Consider the following 22,615-nt stretch of genomic DNA (forward strand, 5'->3'; position numbering starts at 1 on the left):
CGGAGGGTTGTAGGGGCTGGAGGAGGTGACAGAGATAGGGAGGGGGGCGAGGGCCACGGAGAGATCGGAAAACAAGGGTGAGAATTTTAAAATCGAGGCGTTCCCGGACCGGGAGCCAATGTAGGTCAGCGAGCACAGGGGGTGATGGGTGAACGGGACTCGGTGCGAGTTAGGATACGGGGGCAGCAGAGTTTTGGATGAGCTGAAGTTTACGGAGGGTGGAAGATGGGAGGCCGGGCCAGGAGAGCATTGGAATAGTCGAGTCTGGAGGTAACAGAGGCATGGGTGAGGGTTTCAGCAGCAGATGAGCTGAGGCAGGGGCGGAGACGGGCGATGTTAGGGAGGTGGAAGTAGGCGGTCTTGATGATGGAGGGGATATGGGGCCAGAAGCTCATCTCAGGGTCAAATAGGACGCCAAGGTTGCAAACGGTCTGATTCAGCCTCAGACAGTGGCCGGGGAGAGGGATGGAGTTGGTTGCTAGGGAATGGAGTTTGTGGGGGGGACCGAAGACAATGGATACGGACTTCCCAATATTTAGTTGCTCGGCTGACGGATGGAGTGTGGAAATCAGAAGGGAGGGAAGGAGGGAAGGGAAAGATTTGTTACTCATGTTGGACGCGAACAATATTTATGCCTGTTTTTTTGACAGTCCTATTTTTTAATTTGCTCCGTGAGTGGGAGGGCAGGCCAGTGCCGATATTAAAGGTGATATAACATTCAGGGTGTGACTGATAGCTCCTAAATCAGACCGAGTACAAAACTAACAGCAGAAGGAACAGAAAGGATAATTCAAAGTCTGCATGGGTGATTCATGGTGTGAAGGACTGGGAGATGTTTCAGTGTGATACTGTGCGACACTCTTTGAGAGGAAAGAAATCATCACTGTTACAGAGCAGATAGGTAAACTGAGAGAGAGGCTTGCATAGCATTAATGATTCATTCACAGTGACATTTTTAAAGCTTAAATGATTACAGCAACAACAAGCAAATGGAGTGTTGCTGCCGGCCAAGTGCTGGGGGGGAGGAAATTACAAGAATTTAATTAACATAGCAGGAAAGAAACTGGAACTTTCACTAGTTGGTCCCCTGCAGCAGTGTTCAGAGAAATATTTCTAAAGTTTTCTTCTTGCAATGTGCCTCGTTCTTTCCTACTCTCTAATTCCTTCTCTATCGCTTTCTCCATCATTGTTTCTCTCTCTCTCTCTCTTTCTCTTTCTGTCTGCCTTTCTGGCTATCCGTCTCCGTCTCTCTCTGTCTCTCTCACTCTCTCTCTCTATCCGTTTCTCTCTGTCTATCTGTCTCTCTGGCTATCCGTCTCTCTCTCTCTCCGTTTCACTCTGTCTATCTTTCTCTGTCTCTGTCTGTCTCTCTGGCTATCCGTCTCTCTCTGTCTCTCTCACTCTCTCTCTTTCTGTTTCTCTCTGTCTGTCTCTCTCTCTCAGTCTCTCTGGCTATCCATTTCTTTTGCTCTCTGTCTCACTCTCTCTCTTTCTGTTTCTCTCTGTCTATCTGTCTCTCTGGCTATCCGTCTCTTTCTCTCTCTGTTTCTCTCTCTCTCTCTCTCTCCGTTTCACTCTGTCTATCTTTCTCTGTCTCTGTCTGTCTCTCTGGCTATCCGTCTCTCTCTGTCTCTCTCACTCTCTCTCTTTCTGTTTCTCTCTGTCTATCTCTCTCTCTCAGTCTCTCTGGCTATCCATTTCTTTTGCTCTCTGTCTCACTCTCTCTCTTTCTGTTTCTCTCTGTCTATATCTCTCAGTCTCTCTGGCTATCCATCTCTTTCTCTCTGTATCTCTATCTCTCTCTCCGTTTCTCTCTGTCTATCTCTCTCTGTCTGTCTCTCTGACTATCCATCTCTTTCTCGCTCTGTCTGTCTCTCTCTCTCTCCGTTTCACTCTGTCTATCTTTCTCTGTCTCTGTCTGTCTCTCTGGCTATCCGTCTCTCTCTGTCTCTCTCACTCTCTCTCTCTCTGTTTCTCCCTGTCTATCTTTCTCTGTCTCTGTCTGTCTCCCTGGCTATCCGTCTCTCTCTGTCTCTCTCACTCTCTCTCTTTCCGTTTCTCTCTGTCTATCTCTCTCTCTCAGTCTCTCTGGCTATCCATTTCTTTTGCTCTCTGTCTCACTCTCTCTCTTTCTGTTTCTCTCTGTCTATATCTCTCAGTCTCTCTGGCTATCCATCTCTTTCTCTCTCTATCTCTATCTCTCTCTCCGTTTCTCTCTGTCTATCTCTCTCTGTCTGTCTCTCTGACTATCCATCTCTTTCTCGCTCTGTCTGTCTTTCTCTCTCTCCGTTTCTCTCTGTTTATCTCTTTCTGTCTCTGTCTCTCTCTATCTGTCTCTGTCTCTCCATCTCTCTGTGTGTCAGTCTGTCTCCTTGTCTCTCCCTTCTCTCTGTCTGTCTGTCTGTCGCTCTGTCTCCGTTTATCTCTGTCTAACTCTCTCCATCTCTATGTCTGTCTGTCTCTCTACTCTCTGTCTCTCTCTGTCTGTCTGTCTCTCTGTGTCTCTCGATCTCTCTCTGTCTCCGTTTCTCTCTGTCTCTCTCTGTCTGTCTGTCTGTCTCTCTGTGTCTCTCGATCTCTCTCTGTCTCCGTTTCTCTCTGTCTATCTCTCTCCGTCTCTGTCTCTGGCTGTCTGTCTGTCTGAGTCTCCATTTCTCCATGTTTCTCTGCCTCTGTCTCCCCTCCCTCCCATGACTGTTATAAATGCTTTCTCACATGCTCTCTATTTCTTTACTTGTCCTTCTAGTTCCCTTGGTTTGATGTAGGTCCCTGCCTCCCTGGGTCTCCTCTCTCCGTGTGCCTCGGTGAAATTTCCTGATCTTTATCGATGTACTAAATTCCCCTTTTCCTAAAGCCCAGGCACACGGCACGATAAGATATTGGAGTCGGGCAGCAGGGACCATGTGGAAAAAGCTGTCGGAGAACACTGATCAGAGATGTACAGGGGGGGCTCGGAGGTTCAGTTCAGCTGGACGTCGAGGATGGGGGTTATTGGAGCTCTGGGCTTTGGGCCGTGAGAGCACTCGGGGAGTGAGGGCTGGAATCTGGGGTGGGCAGGGGATGTGCTGTGGGCTATGGATGGACGTGGAGGTGGAGGGGATAGAGACGGGCACCAGATTGGGGTGGGCAGGGGATGTGCTGTGGGCTGTGGATGGACGTGGAGGTGGAGGGGATAGAGACGGGCACCAGATTGGGGTGGGCAGGGGATGTGCTGTGGGCTATGGGTGTACGTGGAGGTGCAGGAATAGAGACGGGCACCAGATTGGGGTGGGCAGGGGATGTGCTGTGGGCTATGGGTGTACGTGGAGGTGGAGGGGATAGAGATGGGCACCAGATTGGGGTGGGCAGGGGATGTGCTGTGGGCTATGGGTGTACGATGAGGTGGAGGGGATAGAGACGGGCACCAGATTGGGGTGGGCAGGGGATGTGCTGTGGGCTATGGGTGAACGTGGAGGTGGAGGGGATAGAGATGGGCACCAGATTGGGGTGGGCAGGGGATGTGCTGTGGGCTATGGGTGTACGTGGAGGTGGAGGGGATAGAGATGGGCACCAGATTGGGGTGGGCAGGGGATGTGCTGTGGGCTATTGATGTATACGGGAGCACTGGATTTAGTTTTGAAGGGTGTACATTGGGTGAGTGAATAAGGACTGAGGTCTCGCAAAGGAGTTTGAAAGGAATTTCGTGGATTTAATTCGCTGGTTTGGGATGGTTGCTTTTTAATGAATGAAAACTTCTTTTTAAGAAGGTTTCGATTGTTTAATTTCATGTTTCCCACTTCTCATCTATTGTCTTGTGATTCCTTCAACTACTCCATCTAATCAGTATGCTTCAAGGGCCAAAGGCTATGTTAAACTCCCAGGGAGAACATTTTAATAATCCAGGGAACCTTTTCTAACAACATTCCTGATTCCCTCTCATTCCCGCTTGTCCATGACTACAATCCAGTGCCTGCGGGTGACTCCAGGCAGTTACGTTACTGTCTCAGCTCATCTGCTGCTGAAACCCTCATCCATGCCTTTGTTACATCCAGACTCGACTATTCCAATGCTCTCCTGGCCCGGCCTCCCATCTTCCACCCTCCCTAAACTTCAGCTCATCCAAAACTCTGCTGCCCCCCCGTATCCTAACTCGCACCAAGTCCCGTTCACCCATCACCCCCTGCGCTCGCTGACCCACATTGGCTCCTGGTCCAGCAACGCCTCGATTTTAAAATTCTCATCCTCGTTTTCAAATCCCTCCATGGCCCTCGCTCCCCCTCCCGATCTCTGTAACCTCCTCCAGCCCGACAGCCCTCCGAGATCTCTGAGCTCCTCCAATGTTGTCTTGCATTTATATAGCGCCTTTAACGTAGTAAAACGTCCCAAGGCGCTTCACAGGAGCGATTATCATCAAAATCTGACACCGAGCCACATAAGGAGATATTAGGACAGGTGACCAAAAGCTTGGTCAAAGAGGTAGGTTTTAAGGAGCGTCTTAAAGGAGGTGGAAAGGTTTAGGGAGGGAGTTCCAGAGCTTAGGGCCCAGGCAGCTGAAGGCACGGCCGCCAATGGTCGAGCGATAGAAATCAGGGATGCGCAGGAGGCCAGAATTGGAGGAGCGCAGAGATCTCAGAGGGTTGTAGGGGCTGGAGGAGGTTACAGAGATAGGGAGGGGGGCGAGGGCCATGGAGGGATTTGAAAACAAGGATGAGAATTTTAAAATCGAGGCGTTCCCAGACCGGGAGCCAATGTAGGTCAGCGAGCACAGGGGGTGATGGGTGAACGGGACTTGGTGCGAATTAGGATACGGGGGGGCAGCAGAGTTTTGGATGAGCTGAAGTTTAGGGAGGGTGGAAGATGGGAGGCCGGGCCAGGAGAGCATTGGAATAGTCGAGTCTGGAGGTAACAGAGGCACGGTTGAGGGTTTCAACAGCAGATGGACTGACGCAGGGGCGGAGACGGGCGATGTTAGGGAGGTGGAAATAGGCGGTCTTGGTGATGGAGGGGATATGGGGTCAGAACCTCATCTCAGGGTCAAATCGGACGCCAAGGTTGCGAATGATCTGGTTCAGCCTCAGACAGAGGCCAGGGAGAGGGATGGAGTCGGTGGCGAGGGAACGGAGTTTGTGGAGGGGACCGAAGACAATGGCTTCGGACTTCCCAATATTTAGTTGGAGGAAATTTCTGCTCATCCAGGACTGGATGTCGGACAAGCAGTGTGAGAAATGAGAGACAATGGAGGGGTCGAGGGAGATGATGGTGAGGTAGAGCACGTCAGCGTACATGTGGAATCTGATGTTGTGTTTTCGGATGATGTCGCCGAGGGGCAGCATAGAATCATAGAAAGACTACAGGACGATAGAGACCATTCAGCCCATCGAGACCGTGCCGGCACTATGCAAGAGCAATCCAGCTAGCCCCACTCCCCCGCCCTTTCCCCGTAGCCCTGCAAATTTTTTTCCTTTCAAGTACTTATCCAGTTCCCTTTTGAAGGCCATGATTGAATCTGCCTCCACCACCCCCTCGGGCAGTGCATTCCAGATCCCAACCACTCGCTGTGTAAAAAAGTTTTTCCTCATGTCACCTTTGGTTCTTTTGCCAATCACCTTAAATCGACGTCCTCTGGTCCTTGACCCTTCCGCCAATGGGAACAGTTTCTCTCTATCTACTCTCTGTCTGGACCCTTCATGATTTTGAACACCTCTATCAAATCTCCTCGCAACCTTCTCTGTTCCAAGGAGAACAACCCCAGCTTCTCCAGTCTATCCGTGTAACTAAAGTCCCTCACCCCTGGAATCATTCTAGTAAATCTTTTCTGCACCCTCTCTAAGAAATAGGAGGGGGCCGAGGATCGATCCTTGGGGGACTCCAGAGGTAACGGTGCGGGAGTGGGAAGAGAAGCCATTGCAGGAGATTCTCTGGCTACGACTGGATTGATAAGAATGGAACCAGGCGAGGGCAGTCCCACCCGGCTGGACGACGGAGGGGAGGCGTAGGAGGAGGATGGGATGGTCGACCGTGTCAAAGGCTGCAGACGGGTCGAGAAGGATGAGGAAGGAGAGTTTACCACGGTCACATGGGACGTCATTTGTGACTTTGATAAGGGCCGTTTCAGCACTGAGGCAGGGGCGGAAACCCAAATTGGAGGGATTCAAACATGGAGTTGAAAGCTTACCCAGATAGTGAAGCAATTTCTGAGCTCGGTTCTGCACGGGCCTCATTAAGATTAGGTCTGGGTTTTCGTCTATGAACTGAGTGTCCACGATGCCGTACAGGAACTGGTCGTTGCTGAGGACATTCTGCAGGAATGGAATATTCGTCTGAAAAAGAGGAACGGGGAACGGCAGAGGTTAATCTGGAGGGAAGTGCCGCACGCACGACTTTTAATATATTGGCGTTAGACGATGAACTTAGTGCACGCACACACCTCGGTGGTACATCAGGTTCGACTCCGCCCCTGCCTCAGACCATCTGCTGCTGAAACCCTCATCCGTGCCTTTGTTACCTCCAGACTCGACTATTCTAACGCTCTCCTGGCCGGAATCCCATCTTCCACCTCTGTAATCTTCAGCTCATCCAAAACTCTGCTGCCCCCCCCGTATCCTAACTCACTCCAAGTCCCGTTCACCCATCACCCCCTGCGCTCGCTGACCGACATTGGCTCCCGGATCATCAATACATCAGATTTAAAATTCTCATCCTCGTTTTCAAATCGCCCCCCCTCCTCCCTATCTCTGTAACCTCCTCCAACCCTCCGAGATCTCTGCGCTCCTCCAATTCTGGCCTCTTGCGCATCCCCGATTCCCATCGCTCCGCCATTGGCGGCCGTGCCTTCAGCTGCCCGGGCCCCTAAGCTCTGGAATTCCCTCCCTAAACCTCTCCGCCTCTCTCTCCTCCTTTAAGACGCTCCTTAAAACCTGCCTCTTTGACCAAGCTTTTGACTTGTCCTAAAGCCTTCTTATGAGGCTCGGTGTCAAATTTTGTCCGATAATCGCTCCTGTGAAGCACCTTGGCAGGTTTTACTACGTTAAAGGCGCTATATAAATGCAGGTCGTTGTTCTTGTCTAACTTCACTTTAATTGGGAACGGGCAATGGAAACACAGAACTCCAAAATGACTGAGACACTCACAAACTTTCGATTGACAAAGGAAGGCCCAGGAATTCGACTTGGGAATCATAGAATCACAGAAGTTACAACATGGAAACAGGCCCTTCGGCCCAACATGTCCATGTCGCCCAGTTTATACCACTAAGCTAGTCCCAATTGCCTGCACTTGGCCTATATCCCTCTATACCCATCTTACCCATGTAACTGTCCAAATGCTCTTTAAAAGACAAAATTGTACCCGCCTCTACTACTGCCTCTGGCAGCTCGTTCCAGACACTCACCACCCTTTGAGTGAAAAAATTGCCCCTCTGGACCCTTTTGTATCTCTCCCCTCTCACCTTAAATCTATGTCCCCTCATTATAGACTCCCCTACCTTTGGGAAAAGATTTTGACTATCTACCTTATCTATGCCCCTTATTATTTTATAGACTTCTATAAGATCACCCCTTAACCTCCTACTCTCCAGGGAAAAAAGTCCCAGTCTATCTAACCTCTCCCTATAAGTCAAACCATCAAGTCCCGGTAGCATCCTAGTAAATCTTTTCTGCACTCTTTCTAGTTTAATAATATCCTTTCTATAATAGGGTGACCAGAACTGTACACAGTATTCCAAGTGTGGTCTAACTAATGTCTTGTACAACTTCAACAAGACATCCCAACTCCTGTATTCAATGTTCTGACCAATGAAACCAAGCATGCCGAATGCCTTCTTCACCACCCTATCCACCTGTGACTCCACTTTCAAGGAGCTATGAACCTGTACTCCTAGATCTCTTTGTTCTATAACTCTCCCCAACGCCCTACCATTAACGGAGTAGGTCCTGGCCCGATTCGATCTCCCAAAATGCGTCACCTCACATTTGTGGAATCCAATGTCGGGAGTCACACGGCAAACCGAAATTCCTCGCGCCTCGACCTGGCACGGTGAATCGATTCGTTGGGAGCCCTGATTTGTGATCCCGGCCTTGTTCCAGCTTGTGAAGCGTTTAATTAATTCGGAGGTGGGCTCCAAAAGGAGAAGTGCAGCTCCCTCTGAATCACTGCACACACCTTCATCCGATTCACCAGCTGCCAGGATTTGGCAGCTTGCTATATTTCCGGCACAGGCACGACGGGCCGAACGGCCTCCTTCGGTTCTGTGCGTTCCTAAGGGATGCTACCCGACTGTCAACCGAGACGAATTCTGCCACATTGTATTGCCAAAGCCCCAACTTTATCCCCGGGGTAGCATTCTGTGATACGATGCAGCCTGTCAACCAAATCAAAGGGACCAGGAACAAAGCAGATGTGATGTGGGACGGTAGGACTTCATTAAAAAAAGGAAAAGCCCTTTTTGGGCACTACGATTCTATTAATATTAAACCCATGCCATAGGGAGCAGGAAGTAATCGCTAATGGAGAGATTTTTCCCTTCGATTATCGATGGTATAGCAAATCCCACCCGTCTGGGCCTCTGCAAATGGTAAACCAAACATTTTTTTAGTATATAGTAGAGGATAGTAACAGACTTCAGGACGTAGACAGACTGGTGAAATGGGCAGACACATGGCAGGTGAAATTTAACACAGAGAAGTGCGAACTGAAACATTTTGGTAGGAAGAATGAGGAGAGGCAATATAAACTAAACGGGACAATTTTAAAGGGGGTGCAGGAACAGAGAGACCTGGGGGGGTACGTACACAAATCTTTGAAGGTGGCAGGACAAGTTGAGAAGGCTGTTAAAAAGCATATGGGATCCTGGGCTTTATTAATAGAGGCGTAGAGTACAAAAGCAAGGAGGTTATGCTAAACCTTTATAAATCACCGGTTAGGCCTCAGCTGGGGTATTGTGTCCAATTCTGGGCCTCACACTTTAGGAAGGACGTCCAGGTCTTCGAGAGGGTGCAGAGGAGATTTACTAGAATGGGACCAGGGATGAGGGACTTCAGTTATGGGGAGAGACTGGAGAAGCTGGGATTGTTCTCCTCAGAGCAGAGAAGGTTAAGGGGAGATTTAATCGAGGGGTTCAAAATCATGAGGGGTTTTGATAGAGTAAATAAGGAGAAACTGTTTCCAGTGGCCGTAGGGTCGGTGACCAGAGGACACAGATTTAAGGTAAAATAACCAGATGAGGAGACATTTTTTTACGCAGCGAGTTGTGATGATCTGGAATGCGCTGCCTGAAAGGGCGGTGGAAGCAGATTCAATAATAACTTTCAAAAGGGAATCGGATAAATACTTGAAGGGAAAACATTTTCAGGGCGATGGGGAAAGAACAGGGGGGAGTGGGACGAAATGGAGAGCTCCTTCAAAGAGCCAGCACAGGCATGATGGGCCGAATGGCTTTCTTCTGTGCTGTATCATTCTATGATTCCACCACTTCCCCTGTATCAGACAGCTGGTAGGGGGGGCGGGGAAGGCTCTGGTTGTTGTCACTGATATAACACATACACGGAGTGATTCGCTGGGCCCCCTGCCAAGCCCTTGACTCTTGGAAGCAGCGCTGTGCCAGCAGGAACGCCTCCGGCTGGTGCCGAGCTGTGGGCGAGCACCGGACTGGCAGCTCACCCAACTCGCACACATCAAAGGTGAAGAGGCCTCGGGACGAACTGGAGGCCCAGCACTAACGTGCTGGAGCTTACAGACTCTCAGAGACAAACTAGATAACGCACGGTCCAGTGTTTAAAGGCTGTGCCGAAAATAAGGCTGTATTCAGAGTGAAGTTGGCACGTGGAATGTTGGCCCCACCGTAAGTCATGAAGGCAAGCAAAAATTAACAAGGGTGGAAAAATGATGGATCCTGGATAGGCATTGAATGGATCCTGGATAGACAATGGATAGATCCTGGATAGACAATGTATAGATCCTGGATAGACAATGTATAGATCCTGGATAGACAATGGATAGATCCTGGATAGACAATGGATAGATCCTGGATAGACAATGGATAGATCCTGGATAGACAATGTACAGATCCTGGATAGACAATGTATAGATCCTGGATAGACAATGTACAGATCCTGGATAGACAATGGATAGATCCTGGATAGACAATGTATAGATCCTGGATAGACAATGTATAGATCCTGGATAGACAATGTATAGATCCTGGATAGACAATGTATAGATCCTGGATAGACAATGTATAGATCCTGGATAGACAATGTATAGATCCTGGATAGACAATGGATAGATCCTGGATAGACAATGGATAGATCCTGGATAGACAATGGATAGATCCTGGATAGACAATGTATAGATCCTGGATAGACAATGGATAGATCCTGGATAGACAATGGATAGATCCTGGATAGACAATGTACAGATCCTGGATAGACAATGTATAGATCCTGGATAGACAATGTACAGATCCTGGATAGACAATGGATAGATCCTGGATAGACAATGTATAGATCCTGGATAGACAATGTATAGATCCTGGATAGACAATGTATAGATCCTGGATAGACAATGTACAGATCCTGGATAGACAATGGATAGATCCTGGATAGACAATGTACAGATCCTGGATAGACAATGTACAGATCCTGGATAGACAATGGATAGACCCTGGATAGACAATGTATAGATCCTGGATAGACAATGTACAGATCCTGGATAGACAATGTATAGATCCTGGATAGACAATGTATAGATCCTGGATAGACAATGTACAGATCCTGGATAGACAATGTATAGATCCTGGATAGACAATGTATAGATCCTGGATAGACAATGTACAGATCCTGGATAGACAATGTACAGATCCTGGATAGACAATGTATAGATCCTGGATAGACAATGTATAGATCCTGGATAGACAATGGATAGATCCTGGATAGACAATGGATAGATCCTGGATAGACAATGGATAGATCCTGGATAGACAATGGATAGATCCTGGATAGACAATGGATAGATCCTGGATAGACAATGGATAGATCCTGGATAGACAATGGATAGATCCTGGATAGACAATGTATAGATCCTGGGCAGACAATGGATAGATCCTGGGTAGCCATGGGGAGCTCAGCGTCTGACATGGATGGAATGGTGGTGTACAGCTAAGCGATTCCCTAATCGGCGATTGGTCTCCCCACTGTGGAGATCACATTGAGGGCAAGGTGTAAGAGATAGTAGGGTGGAGAAAGCACATGGAAATTGCTGCTTCCCACGGAAGGAGTGCTTGGGGTGGGAGGAGGTGAATAGGCAGGTGACGCACGAGAACATGTCTGGGGAAGGGCCGCAGAAGGTAGGGGTTGGTGGAAGAGTGAAGAAGGGTTTAGTGGAAGGGACAGTCCCGCCAGGCAGCTGGGTGGGGAGGGGATGGGGTTGCTGTTGTGAGAAAGGGGTGAGAGTGAGACACGGAATGGGACGGACATGGTCATGGGTTCTGGTGACCTTCGTGGAGGGGAAGCTTTGACTGAGGAGGGTGAGGGTGGAGTGGCGGAGAAGGACAGTCCCAAAGCTCTGGTGCGGGAGGGGGTCTCGTCAGAGCCGCTGTGAACCAGGCGGAGAAACGGGGAGAAAGGGGCAGTGTTTACAAGGAAGCAGGAGACTAAGCAGCCTCCAGGGAAGTGTGGGGACCTTGTAATAGATAGTCAGTGGCAAGCCCACTGAAAGAGGGCGAAAAGTCGGGGAAGAGAAGGGATGGAGATGGACCACATGGAGGTCAGGGATGGGTGGAAATTGGAAGAGGGGGCGACAGCTCTGGTAACGGGAAAATATGTCGGGGGGGGGGGTTCTGAGTAGGATTGGGGGGCAAAGAGTTCTGCACATCTCCTACGAGACAGGCAAAGCTGGGACCCACGCAGGTTACCATCATAACACCTCTCACCTGGAGAAGGTGAGTGGCATTAGAAGGTTCAGTAAAGTGAGGGGAGGGAACGGGTAGTTGGGCCAGGGTCATAATAAGGAAACTGATGGGGTGGATTAGCGAGGGTAGTCTGGATGAAGCCTTCTCTCTCCAGAACATCACTGTGCTACCGTTGGGTTGTCGGGGTATCATTACAGTAAGGACATTCTCATCCTTGCGTGTTCTTATTGCATGCCTATCGCACATTGTAGAACGTTCTGGTTGGAGATGCTCACCCGTGCTACAAATGAATAGGCGCACAGGAAGGTCCAGCCCTACAGAACCACCCAGCAGCTTCCTGGCCATGACCCAGGGACTAAGAACCACCCCCTGGTGGCCCCTTTTCCCAATGCGCTGCGGCAGACGGCAGGGCCGCGGCAGTTGGGTAGGGCCGCGGCAGAGGGGCAGGGGGGCCGCGGCAGAGGGGCAGGGGGGCCGCGGCAGAGGGGGCAGGGGGGCCGCGCGGCACAGGGGCAGGGCCGCAGCAGAGGGGGCAGGGCTGCGGCGGACGGCAGGGCTGCAGCAGTGGTCACACACATTATTTCAAGAAGTCCCAATGAGCTACCCAGCTCCCAACTACTGAATGTGCCAGTTTGGAAGCAACGCTCGGAAAAACACATCCCATAATAGTCACAGAAGACGGAACAGGAGGGGTTTCTGATGAACCGCATCCCTCAGCTGCCAACCTATCAAACATTCATCAATTTAAAGAAAAGGGTCTTGATAACATATTCTCGATATACTTAATACTCATGGTTGAAAGTCACCCTATCAGCATATCCTTCTGATCCTTTCTCCCTCATGTAGCTTCCCCTTAAATGCATCCATACTATTCACCTCAACTACTCCTTGTGGGAGCGAGTTCCACATTCTCACCACTCTCTGGGTAAAGAAGTTTCTCCTGAATTCCCTATTGGATTTATTAGTGATTATCTTATATTTATGGCCCCTAGTTCTGGTCTCCCCCACAATTAGAAACATCTTCTCTACGTCTACCCTATCGAACCCTTTCATAATCTTAAAGACCTCTATCAGGTCACCCCTCAGCCTTCTCTATTCTAGAGAAAAGAGCCCCAGCCTGTACAGTCTGTTATCATATGATTGCCAGGCAAACTAATCCTCACTGTCACAGCCCATTGACACCATGTAACTACTGCTTTCTATAGTCACAAGTGACACGAGTTTTAAGCAGCACTGCCAAAGGAGAGTTTTGATCAAAATTCATAGAATGTACCGCACTACGTTTTAAAAATAACTTCTGTTTAAAATCACCACGATTTTCGTTTTGCGATACGAACGTGTGCTTGAGGGAACTACTGTTGCAATTGAATCGAGAATCTAATCAGCACAGAGAGATGGAAGGGACCATCTCCCGGCTGTCTGGAAGGCCCGCAGTGAACTCCGCTGGGCTGCCCCAACCCAGTCCCACGCGGGGAGCATTGCACAGCACAATAAATCCGCTGGGAATTTGGGTCAGGAACTTCGCGAAAAGAATTTCTGACAGAGTGTCACTTTGCCAGTTCATTTCTCAGCGTGATTTTCGGAGACTCAAGACTGATTTGGCCTAAGGGATCCCCAGTCTCATCCCTTGCATCGGAGCTGGTGATTTACAAGGGGTTTCTGAGTTGCACCCTGTGCAGGATGGTTGACCTGACTCAGCCATAGGACACGATTGCTGCAATGCTCCAGGTTAATCACTGCCCCTTCGCACTGCCAGTCTAGCGGTCAACTCTGAACTCAACGTCCTGCTGTGATCTCACTGGTACTTGCAGTTTGAGGCAAAATGCTCACGAGGAGGTGAAAGGTAATTGCCTTTCTTTCGAATGATCGAGGATTTAAGACTGGGAGACACATACTGACGGTAAGGCTCCGTCTGTAATCACTTCCAAGCAGGCTCCTCAAAGCCCAACGCCGCCATTTTGAAGGGAGGAACCTTACGCACAGCGGGAGTCTAGTCGGATTCTTCATTCCGAGACGCTGCGCTACCTCGTATTTGACTGGGGGCAACACACTTCACACCTAGCTGGAGTGTGCGCGTCTGTACTCCGGTTAAACAATTTCCTCTTCTGAAAAAAGGCTCGGCCCGGGCACAAATCGGACGGCACAGCGGGAGGCCGTTCGGCCCATCGTGGCCTGTGCCGGCTCTTTGAAAGAGCTAACCAATGAGTCCCTCTCCACCTTGCTCTTTTCCCCTGCAAATGTTTCCCCTTCAAGTATTTCTCCGATTCCCTTTTGAAAGTTATTATTGAATCTGCTTCCACCGCCCTTTCAGGCAGCGCGTTCCAGATCAGAACAGCTTGCTTCACAATCCTCCAGATAGGATCTGTACTTCTTCCCTGTTATATTCCAGCCTCCCTTGAGATAAAGGCCAACATTCTATTCGCCTTTTGGATTATTTATTGTACCTGCGCACGAGCTTTTAGTGATTTCTGTACCTGGATTCAGTTTGCTCCTCGACAGTTCCTAGTTTCTTGCCATTTGGAAAATTTGCCTCTCTCAGATCCAAAGTGGATGATGTAGCAATATTGGAAACATAGGGGACAGAAGGAGGCCATTCAGCCCCTTGAGCCATTTGATTCAATCATGGCTGATCTTTATCTTAACTCCATTTACCCGCCTTGGTTCCGTAACCCTTAATCCCCTCACCCAACAAAAATCTACCAATCTCAGTTTTGAAATTTTCAATTGACCTCCCAGCCTCGATAGCTTTTTGGGGGAGAGAGTTCCAGATTTCCACTCCCCTTTGTGTGAAGAAATGCTTCCTGACATCACCCCTGAACGGCCTGGCTCTAATTTTAAGGTTAGGCCACCTTGTTCTGGACTCCCCCCACCAGAGGAAATAGTTTCTCTCTATCGACCCTATCAAATCCTTTAATCATCTTAAACCCCTCGATTAGATCACCCCTTAATCTTCTACACTCGAGGGAATACAAGCCTCGTCTCTGCAACCTTTTCCTCGTAATTCAAACCTTTTAGCCCCGGTGTCATTCTGGTGAATCTGCACTGCACCCCCTCCAAGGCCAATATATCCTTCCTGAGGGGACGGTGCCCAGAACTGAATGCAGTATCTCCAGATGGGGTCTAACCAGAGCTCTGTACAACTGCAATATATCTTCCACCTCTTTGTATTCCAGCCCTCTCAAGATAAAAGCCAATGTTCCATTCGCCTTTTTAATTATTTTAATGATCTCATACTTCCCCATAATGAACTCCATCTGCCATAATTTTGCCCACTCTCTTGGTTTGTCCATATCTCTTTGTAACTTCCTGCTCCCATCCACACTACTTACAGTGCCTCCTAACTTGGTGTCATCTGGAAACTTGGAGAGACAACTCTCTATCCCTTCATCCGACTCATTGATATACCTGGTGAAAAGCTGAGGCCCCAGTACAGATCCCTAGGGAACACCATTTATCACATCCCGTCAATCAGAGAACAAACCCTTTATCCCCACTCTCTGTCTCCTCACTCCCAAGCAGTTACCAACTCATGTCACAAGGCTGCCTCCAATCCTGTGCGTTCATTTTTGTTGATAAACTCTTGTGATGAACCTTATCCAATGCCTTCTGGAAGTCCACATAGACAACATCCATCGACACTCCCCTGTCCACCATGTTAGTGACCTCCTCAAAAAATTCAACTGGACTGGTCAGAGATGACCAACCCGTCACAAATCGAAGCTGACTCTCTCTGATCAACTCATACTTGTCCAGCGACACCCCCCGCCGTGATCTCTCCTGGTCCCTCCCTCCCTCCTGATTGCTGGGTTCCAACCACCCTCCCCCGATCTTTCTTTCCTTCCCTCCCTCCCAACTTTCCCGAATGCCGGGGACCGCCCTCTAATGGAAGCCGCTCAGCCTGTCGCTCTGGTTGGCTTCGGCGGGGAGGGGATGGGGAGAAGGCAATAAAATTCGGCAGCTCCTCCGCGTCCCTGGGATTTCCAGTTAACCCCTGACCCCTGCTCCCTCCCCACAAATATCGGGGCCTCTGTCTCTGATGATAGATTGCAGCAACATCCCCCCTCCCCTTACTTCCTCAACCAATGGATTAGTTTTTATAGCCCTTCAGGTGTCGCTAAAACTAACTGCTCGCCTCTGAGTCAGAAGGTCGTGGGTTCGAGCCCCGCTCCAGAGACTTGCACCCCATAATCCAGGCCGACACTCCCTGTGCCGGTACTGAGGGAGTGCTGCACTGTCGGAGGTGCCGTCTTTCGGATGAGACATTAAACCGAGGCCCCGTCTGCCCCTCCCAGGTGGACGTAAAAGATCCCACGGCCGCTATTGGAAGAAGAGCAGAGGGAGTTCTCCCCGGTGTCCTGGGCCAACATTTATCCCTCAACCAACAGCACTAAAAACAGATGATCTGGTCATTATCACATCGCTGTTTGTGGGATCTTGCTGTGCGCAAATTGGCTGCCGCGTTTCCCAAATTACAACAGTGACGTCAATTCAAAAAAGCACTTCAGCTGCCCGGATCCTAACCTCTGGAATTCCCTCCCTAAACCTCTCCTCCTTTAAGACGCTCCTGAAAACCGACCTCTTTGTCCAAGCTTTTGGTCACCTGTCCTAATATCTCCTTACATCTCAGTGTCAAATTTGGATGATAATCGCTCCTGTGAAGCATCTTGGGACGTTAAACAAGTTGTTGCTGTAAAGCTCTTTGGGACGTCTTGAGGTTGTGAACGGGGCTGTATAAATGCATGTCTATCTTTCGAAACGGGTTCAAGGGACAACGAGATTCGTTTCTGGAGAGAGAGAAAACGGAGCGAGGGATACGATGAGAAGGGGGGGGCAAGATTCGTCTGCAAACTGGGAATGGACTTGTCTGAACCGAGAGGCCTTTGCACAGCTCTGAAAAGGCTACAGATTGTGCACCTCCCCAAACAGATGGAGTTCTCAATCTCAGCCAAGACTGCGAGGGAGGAAGAGAATGAAACAAGAAAAATGGTGGGTGAAGATGGTGCCTCTTGGAATCGGGTTCAAGAACTGCATTGCCGTTGGTCACGGGTCACGTGCCTGCCTCTGAACAGAGGAGCAGTAGGCCTCGGGCCTGTTCCCCCGTTCAATTGGATCATGGTCGATCTGTATCTTAACTCCATTTACCCGCCTTGGTTCCGTAACCCTTAATCCCCTCACCCGACAAAAATCGATCAATCTCAGTTTTGACATTTTCAATTGACCCCCAGCCTCAACAGCTTTTTGGGGGGAGAGAGTTCCAGATTTCCACTCCCCTTTGTGTGAAGAAACGCTTCCTGACATCACCCCTGAACGGCCTAGCTCTAATTTACATGGAAACATAGAAAATAGGAGCAAGAGTAGGCCATTCGGCCCTTCGGGCCTGCTCCGCCATTCAAAATGATCATGGCAGATCGTCTAACTCAGTACCCTGTTCCCGCTTTTTCCCCATATCCCTTGATCCCTTTAGCATTAAGAAATATATCTATCTCCTTCTTGAATACATCTAATGACTTCTCCACTGCCTTCTGTGGTAGAGAATTCCACAGGTTCACCACCCTCTGAGTGAAGAAATTTCTCCTCGTCTCGGTTCTAAACGGCACACCCCGTATCCTGAGACTGTGACCCCTGGTTCTGGACTCCCCAGCCATCGGGAACATCCTCCCTGCGTCTAGTCCTGTTAGAATTTTGTATGTTTCGATGAGATCACCTCTCATTCTTCAAAACTCGAGTGAATTTCGGCCGAGTCGACCCAATCTCTCCTCATCCGTCAGCCCTGCCATCCCAGGAATCAGTCTGGTAAACCTTCGTTGCACTCCCTCCATGGCAAGGACATCCTTCCTCAGATAAGGAGACCAAAACTGCACACAATACTCCAGGTGTGGTCTCACCAAGGCCCTGTACAACTGCAGTAAGACATCCCTGCTCCTGTACTCAAATCCTCTTGCAATGAAGGCCAACATACCATTCGCCTCCCTAATCTTAAGGTTATGCCCCCTTGTTCTGGACTCCCCCCACCTGAGGAAATATTTCTCTCCATCGGCCCGATCGACTCCTTCATTAGATCATCTCTTAATCTTCTGCACTCGAGGGATCAGAGGGTCGATCAGAGTGAGGGAAAGGAGGGAGAAACACTGGCCCTAAATTAAGGAGGAAAATAAACCTGGAAGGAATCCTCCAGAGAGCCATTTCCTGTCATCAACTTATTTATTTATTTGCAGGGTCTAAAGAGTTCACAGAGCAAAGTGAGCTTGTTGAACAAAATTGAAGTCAATCGTTTGGACATTATTTAATTAAAAATTATTACACATCATCTTACTACAATACATTTAGGATGCCCTAAGGACACGGTAATATGTGCTGTTGGTGCCTGACTTCCATTTAATCAAAGGCATCAGGAATGAAATCAGTTGTGACACCAGGACAGGAATTCAACATTGACGACAACACATCGTAGTGCTTTTTATGTTCTGCAACGCGTTTGTGAAATCTTAACAGGGGTTTCATGATGTAACTGTGTGCGGAGAATGCAAATTGTCACCTCTACTGCTTTGTACCATAAATGCAGAGCTCAAATTATACGGCTGGAGTTACAGCATCGTAACATAACGGCACACATCTTTCCACCGATAAATATTTCCATTTTATCATCTCGGAGAAACACAAACGACAGAGCAGCCCAGGCAAAGAGTGCCTGATAACAGCTGCGATGAGCAGCGAACAGAGCAATCGAGAGGCCCAGTCAGAGAATGTTCGTTAACCTCAGCCTGACTCAAAACCTTCTCAAACCACCAACATTCTCCGGATGAGTTACATCTTTACAAAAAAAGCGATATTTTTCTTCTCGTGAATTTTGTGCTCATCAAGGTGGGGTTGTGTTAGTGCTGGAGAATTCATTTAAGAACATAAGAAATAGGAGCAGGGGTAGGCCATTTGGCCCTCGAGCCTGCTCCGCCATTCAATTAGATCATGGCTGATCTTTGACCTCAACTCTACTTTCTCGCCCGATCCCCATATCCCTTGATTCCCCGAGAGTCCAAAAATCTATCCATCTCAGCCTTGAATATACTCAATGACTCAGCATCCACAGCCCTCTGGGGTAGAGAATTCCAAAGATTCACAACCCTCTGCAGGAAGAAATTCCACCTCATCTCAATCTTGAATGGCCGATCCCGTATCCTGCGACTATGCCCCCTAATTCTAGACTCTCCAGCCAAGGGAAACAACCTCTCAGGTTCTACCCTGTCAAGCCCCCTCAGAATCTTATATGTTTCAATGAGATCACCTCTCATTCTTCTAAACTCCAGAGAGAAAAGGCCCATTCTACTCAATCTCTCCTCATAGGAGAACCCTCTCATCCCAGGAATTAATCGAGTGAACCGCCTCTAAGGCAAGTATATCCTTCCTCTTTGTGTCCTCCTCACAGCTTACTTTCCCAACTAGCACTTTCCCTCTACACTGTCCCATCAAATACTCCCAGGGCAGGTACAGCACTGGTTAGATTCAGAGTAAAACTCCCTCTACACTGTCCCATCAAACACTCCCAGGGCAGGTACAGCACTGGTTAGATACAGAGTAAAGCTCCCTCTAGACTGTCCCATCAAATACTCCCAGGGCAGGTACAGCACGGGTTTTATACAGAGTAAAGCTCCCTCTTCATTGTCCCATCAAATACTCCCAGGGCAGGTACAGCACGGGTTAGATACAGAGTAAAGCTCCCTCTTCACTGTCCCATCAAATACTCCCAGGGCAGGTACAGCACGGGTTAGATACAGAGTAAAGCTCCCTCTACACTGTCCCATCAAACACTCCCAGGGCAGGTACAGCACTGGTTAGATACAGAGTAAAGTTCCCTCTACACTGTCCCATCAAACACTCCCAGGGCAGGTACAGCACTGGTTAGATACAGAGTAAAGCTCCCTCTACACTGTCCCATCAAACACTCCCAGGGCAGGTACAGCACTGGTTAGATACAGAGTAAAGCTCCCTCTACACTGTCCCATCAAATACTCCCAGGGCAGGTACAGCACGGGTTTTATACAGAGTAAAGCTCCCTCTTCATTGTCCCATCAAATACTCCCAGGGCAGGTACAGCACGGGTTAGATACAGAGTAAAGCTCCCTCTTCACTGTCCCATCAAACACTCCCAGTGCAGGTACAGCATGGGTGAGACACAGAGTAAAGCTCCCTCTACACTGTCCCATCAAACACTCCCAGGGCAGGTACAGCACGGGTTAGATACAGAGTAAAGCTCCCTCTTCACTGTCCCATCAAACACTCCCAGTGCAGGTACAGCATGGGTGAGACACAGAGTAAAGCTCCCTCTACACTGTCCCATCAAACACTCCCAGGGCAGGTACAGTATGGGTTAGATACAGAGTAAAGCTCCCTCTACACTGTCCCATCAAACACTCCCAGGGCAGGTACAGCACAGGTTAGACACAGAGTAAAGCTCCCTCTTCAGTCCCAGGTATTTTTTATTCTATGTACAAACCCTCTGAACCCCTCAATTAGATTCCATCCTGTAACTCACTCCTGAGTATCCATTATTCCATGTTATAATCTCCCATTATTTCTGTCTGGTGTTCACAACTAAACTATGTTTTCCCTGATGATACTGATTCTCCCCAATCCTGACACCGGAATTCTTGCACTTATTGTGTATGGAGTCATATACCCAAGATTAATAATCACCCTTAATTATGGTATGGCTACCAGGTTTCCCTGTCTCCTTCAAAGGGTGAAAAATATCTTGCATTCAGATCAGTCCACGCAGGCTAAAACTAATAGTCAGATTTATTTACTGGGTGAATGATATATGGATGCAGTGAGACACAGCAAGAAATTGAGAGTACGATGCTTCAAAACAATAAAATCAGAATCACTCTACAAGGGGATAGTTTATCCAAGACCAAACAAGTGCGACTTAAATTTTCTCCTCAACAAACTCTTTTATTACCGTGTCAGATAGTGAGTTATGTGGGAACAATTCTACACAGAATCTTTATTGGTGAAAATCAGTCGCAAGTGGAATAGAGAACTGAAAATCATGGTGCTATGCTTCGTTTATATTGAATGAATCTTTCTTTGTCGACCCTTTGGATGATCAGGCAATTTGTTCTACTGTGGTTATTACACTGTCAGGCAGTTAAGTAGATCAGAGGATCTTTCAATGTTCCAGTTGTGAAACAGGCCATTCAGTCCATTAAATCTACCCCAGTGTTTCTCCTCACAGGTTACCCAGTCGAAACACACTCACTCCCCATAGCCTTTAATATCCCACCCAGTCGAATCCCACTCACTCCCCATACCCTTTAATATCCCGCCCGGTCTAATCCCACTCACTCCCCATACCCTTTAATATCCCACCCAGTCTAATCCCACTCACTCCCCATACCCTTTAATATCCCACCCAGTCTAATCCCACTCACTCCCCATACCCTTAATATCCCACCCAGTCTAATCCCACTCACTCCCCATACCCTTAATATCCCACCCAGTCTAATCCCACTCACTCCCCATACCCTTAATATCCCACCCAGTCTAATCCCACTCACTCCCCATACCCTTTAATATCCCGCCCGGTCTAATCCCACTCACTCCCCATACCCTTTAATATCCCACCCAGTCTAATCCCACTCACTCCCCATACCCTTTAATATCCCGCCCAGTCTAATCCCACTCACTCCCCATACCCTTTAATATCCCACCCAGTCTAATCCCACTCACTCCCCATACCCTTAATATCCCACCCAGTCTAATCCCACTCACTCCCCATACCCTTAATATCCCACCCAGTCTAATCCCACTCACTCCCCATACCCTTAATATCCCACCCAGTCTAATCCCACTCACTCCCCATACCCTTAATATCCCACCCAGTCTAATCCCACTCACTCCCCATACCCTTTAATATCCCACCCAGTCTAATCCCACTCACTCCCCATACCCTTTAATATCCCGTCCAGTCTAATCCCACTCACTCCCCATACCCTTTAATATCCCACCCAGTCTAATCCCACTCACTCCCCATACCCTGAATATCCCACCCAGTCTAATCCCACTCACACCCCATACCCTTTAATATCCCACCCAGTCTAATCCCACTCACTCCCCATACCCTTAATATCCCGCCCAGTCTAATCCCCCTCACTCCCCATACCCTTTAATATCCCACCCAGTCTAATCCCACTCTCCCCCTCACTCCCCGTACCCTTTAATATCCCACCCAGTCTAATCCCACTCTCCCCCTCACTCCCCGTACCCTTTAATATCCCCCCAGTCTAATCCCACTCTCCCCCTCACTCCCCGTACCCTTTAATATCCCACCCAGTCTAATCCCACTCTCCCCCTCACTCCCCGTACCCTTTAATATCCCACCCAGTCTAATCCCACTCTCCCCCCACTCCCCATACCCTTTAATATCCCACCCAGTCTAATCCCACTCTCCCGCTCACTCCCCGTACCCTTTAATATCCCCCCAGTCTAATCCCACTGTCCCCCTCACTCCCCGTACCCTTTAATATCCCACCCAGTCTAATCCCACTCTCCCCCCACTCCCCATACCCTTTAATATCGCACCCTGACTAATCCCACTCTCCCGCTCACTCCCCGTACCCTTTAATATCCCCCCCCCAGTCTAATCCCACTCCCCGTACCCTTTAATATCCCACCCAGTCTAATCCCACTCTCCCCCTCACTCCCCGTACCCTTTAATATCCCACCTGGTCTAATCCC

At 49.0% G+C, this 22,615-nt stretch overlaps 1 protein-coding gene across 3 annotated transcripts in view; it reads right to left on the reverse strand.

The window, feature by feature from the left end:
- LOC137306496 (pyruvate carboxylase, mitochondrial-like) overlaps window positions 1-22,615 on the reverse strand; it is a 1,155,436-nt gene that overhangs the window by 358,419 nt on the left and 774,402 nt on the right. For all 3 annotated transcript variants that reach the window (XM_067975757.1, XM_067975758.1, XM_067975759.1), the window contains one exon: window positions 6,155-6,299. In XM_067975757.1, coding sequence (XP_067831858.1) covers window positions 6,155-6,299 — 145 coding nt within the window. The remainder of the gene's footprint in view (window positions 1-6,154; window positions 6,300-22,615) is intronic.

The sequence above is a fragment of the Heptranchias perlo genome, chromosome 43, assembly GCF_035084215.1.
Source record: "Heptranchias perlo isolate sHepPer1 chromosome 43, sHepPer1.hap1, whole genome shotgun sequence".
Classification (NCBI taxonomy): domain Eukaryota; kingdom Metazoa; phylum Chordata; class Chondrichthyes; order Hexanchiformes; family Hexanchidae; genus Heptranchias; species Heptranchias perlo.